Source organism: Octopus bimaculoides, chromosome 13, assembly GCF_001194135.2.
Source record: "Octopus bimaculoides isolate UCB-OBI-ISO-001 chromosome 13, ASM119413v2, whole genome shotgun sequence".
NCBI classification, from domain to species: domain Eukaryota; kingdom Metazoa; phylum Mollusca; class Cephalopoda; order Octopoda; family Octopodidae; genus Octopus; species Octopus bimaculoides.
The window spans coordinates 40,476,636-40,479,272 of NC_068993.1; the positions used below are offsets into that span (position 1 = coordinate 40,476,636).

General features: G+C 37.0%; 1 protein-coding gene across 1 annotated transcript in view; it reads left to right on the forward strand.

Moving 5' to 3' along the window:
- The window catches only part of LOC106879281 (branched-chain-amino-acid aminotransferase, cytosolic), a 435,059-nt gene that overhangs the window by 27,179 nt on the left and 405,243 nt on the right, over positions 1 to 2,637 (forward strand). Inside the window, exon 2 of the mRNA XM_052972440.1 lies at positions 1,505 to 1,570. Coding sequence (XP_052828400.1) covers positions 1,505 to 1,570 — 66 coding nt within the window. The remainder of the gene's footprint in view (positions 1 to 1,504; positions 1,571 to 2,637) is intronic.

Genomic DNA, 2,637 nt, shown 5'->3' on the forward strand with positions numbered 1-2,637 from the left:
AGAAGATTTAAAAATGAACCACCCCCGCCACCAAAAAAAAAAAAAGAAAAAAAGAAATGACTTAGCAAAATAGCTAAAATAACCCTAACCCCACACCTCCCTCAAAATACTCACAAAATCTTTGCCACAGACATTCACAAGAGAGGACTTCCAATATGAAGAGAATATAAAACTATAAGTGAAACTATCAAGAGTTTCTGAAAAGGCACAGTTACAACAAGGAGGTGTTTGAAGAAATGCTGTACGGAAACAGCTGAACGAATATAAAACTGCTAGATGTTAAGATAGTGCGAACCAAACCTTCTGTGTCCTCAGAGTTTTTGAAAGAAAACTTCACTCTTTTATCTCCATTACAACATATGTTTGGTATGATGCCATAAGTTATGGCATCATATTTCCATATTGATTTCTCCAATTCCCTCTGCTTCCTCCATTCTTGTTTTTCTTCTTCTTCTGTGGCAAGTGTGTGTTTTTAAAATGAGAGAAATAACTAAGAAATACCTAACTGATATACACCACCCGTGAAGGCGCATGGCTCAGTGGTTTCAACACCAGGCTCACAATCATGAGGCAGTGAGTTCAATTCCCAGACTGAGCAGTGTGTTGTGTCCTTGAGCAAGGCTCTTTATTTCATGTTGCTCCAGTTGTCTCAGCTGTAGAAATTAGCTGCGATGTCACTGGTGCCAAGCTGTATTGGCCTTTGCCTTTCCCTTGGATAACATCAGTGGCGTGGATAGTGGGGGGGGGGTATGCATGAGCGACTGCTTGTCTTCCATAAACAACCTTGCCCAGACTTGTGCCTCGGAGTTTCTAGGTGCAATCCCATGGTCATTAATAGCTGGAAGGGATCTTTACCCTTTTATATACCACCCACCTCCCTAACATATTTGTTATAATACAGACATGATGATGCTGATCATCATCATTATTATCATCATCATTGTTTTAATGTCACTTTTCCATGCTTGCATGAGTCAAATGGAATTTATTGAGGCTGATTTTCTATGACCAGACACCCTTCCTGTTGTCAAACCTCACCTGACCAAAACCTTGTCAATGGATTTGGTAGACAGAAACTGAAAGAAGCCCATCACAAATGTGTGTATGTTATTGTCTCTTTGTCATGACTTTGTGTAAACAAATGTCATCATCATTTAAGCAAATACTTTGTGTCCAATCTTCTGTGAAAAGCATGCCTGATTACAGGGAAATATTAGCTTACCTGGAAACAGGTGATAGTTGGTGACAGGGAAAGCATCCAATCATGGAAAATCTGTCTCAACAAAATTTCATCCGATCCATATGAGCATGGAAAAGCATACATTAAAATGATGATGATATATGATGAATATGCTTCAGCTTCCATCACCCAAACCCAGTCACAATATGCTGTGTGTTATGTTAATCTTAACCCGATTTCATTCATTAATCTCACTGTATTTTGATCATTTTGAAAAATAATCCACGAGTTTAAGTTTGTCTTTGCATTTTTTTCTCTCCTCAGAGTTCTCTTTATTTGTTACGTCTTACTGGTCAGTCATGGTTGCCAAGACATTCTTCCAGCTTTACGGTAAGTGCCATTTTATACTTTCTAACTTTTATATCACATTGTTTCATATCCATTCATTTAGAAAAAGGCGTAGCTGTGTGGTAAGAAGCTTGTTTCCCTACCATATTATTTCAGGTTCAGTCCCACTGTGTGGCACCTTGGGAAAGTGTCTTCTACTATAGCTTTGGGCTGACCAAAACCTTGTGAGTGGATTTGGTAGACTGAATTTGGAAACGGAAAGAAGCCCATTGTATATATATATATATATATCTTTGAAACGTCTAGTTAGAATAGAGGCAGCTGACGAAGGATTAATTCCAAGTGGCTATCTGTTTTCCTATGTGTTCGTTCCGTGATCTGTAGTTCATTGTTCTAACGTCCTGTACCCTGATATGCATCTATATACACATGTAGATGTAAGTATGTACATATATGTGTATACATGCATATATATTCTTTGTATTCTATATATATATATGTGTGTATATATATATATATATATATATATATATATATACACACACACATATATATGTGTATGTCTTTGACAGTTGGTGTGTTTATGTCCTTGTAACTTAGTGGTTCGGCAAAAGTGGACGATAAAATAATCTCTAGGCTTTAAAACAGAAAGTCCTGGAGTTGATTTCTCCGACTAAATCCCTTCAAGGTGGTGCTCCAGCATGGCTGGAGTCAACTGACTGAAACTGGTTAAAGAATAATAGAATGAAAGAATATTTGTGACAAGGGCAGTATTAATAGGAAGAGGTAATATTTATCAGCACTTGAACACGAATGTTCTATTAGAACAAGCTATACTGTGATAGAGACTTTCATATTGGTTTTTGGTACAAAATACATGCTTGCTTTATATTCCTAGTGGGGAGATAAACATTTGCCATCTCCAGCACTGAGATCACCAGATCTCATAATTTCAACATTCTTGATCTCATCAGTGATGGATGATCAACTGCAAGAGATAGCAGCGACCCTTCTCCCAGCCAGTGATACAAAAACAGTGTTAGAAGAGGCATACAGGGATATATATACATATATATATATATATATATATATATATATATATATATATA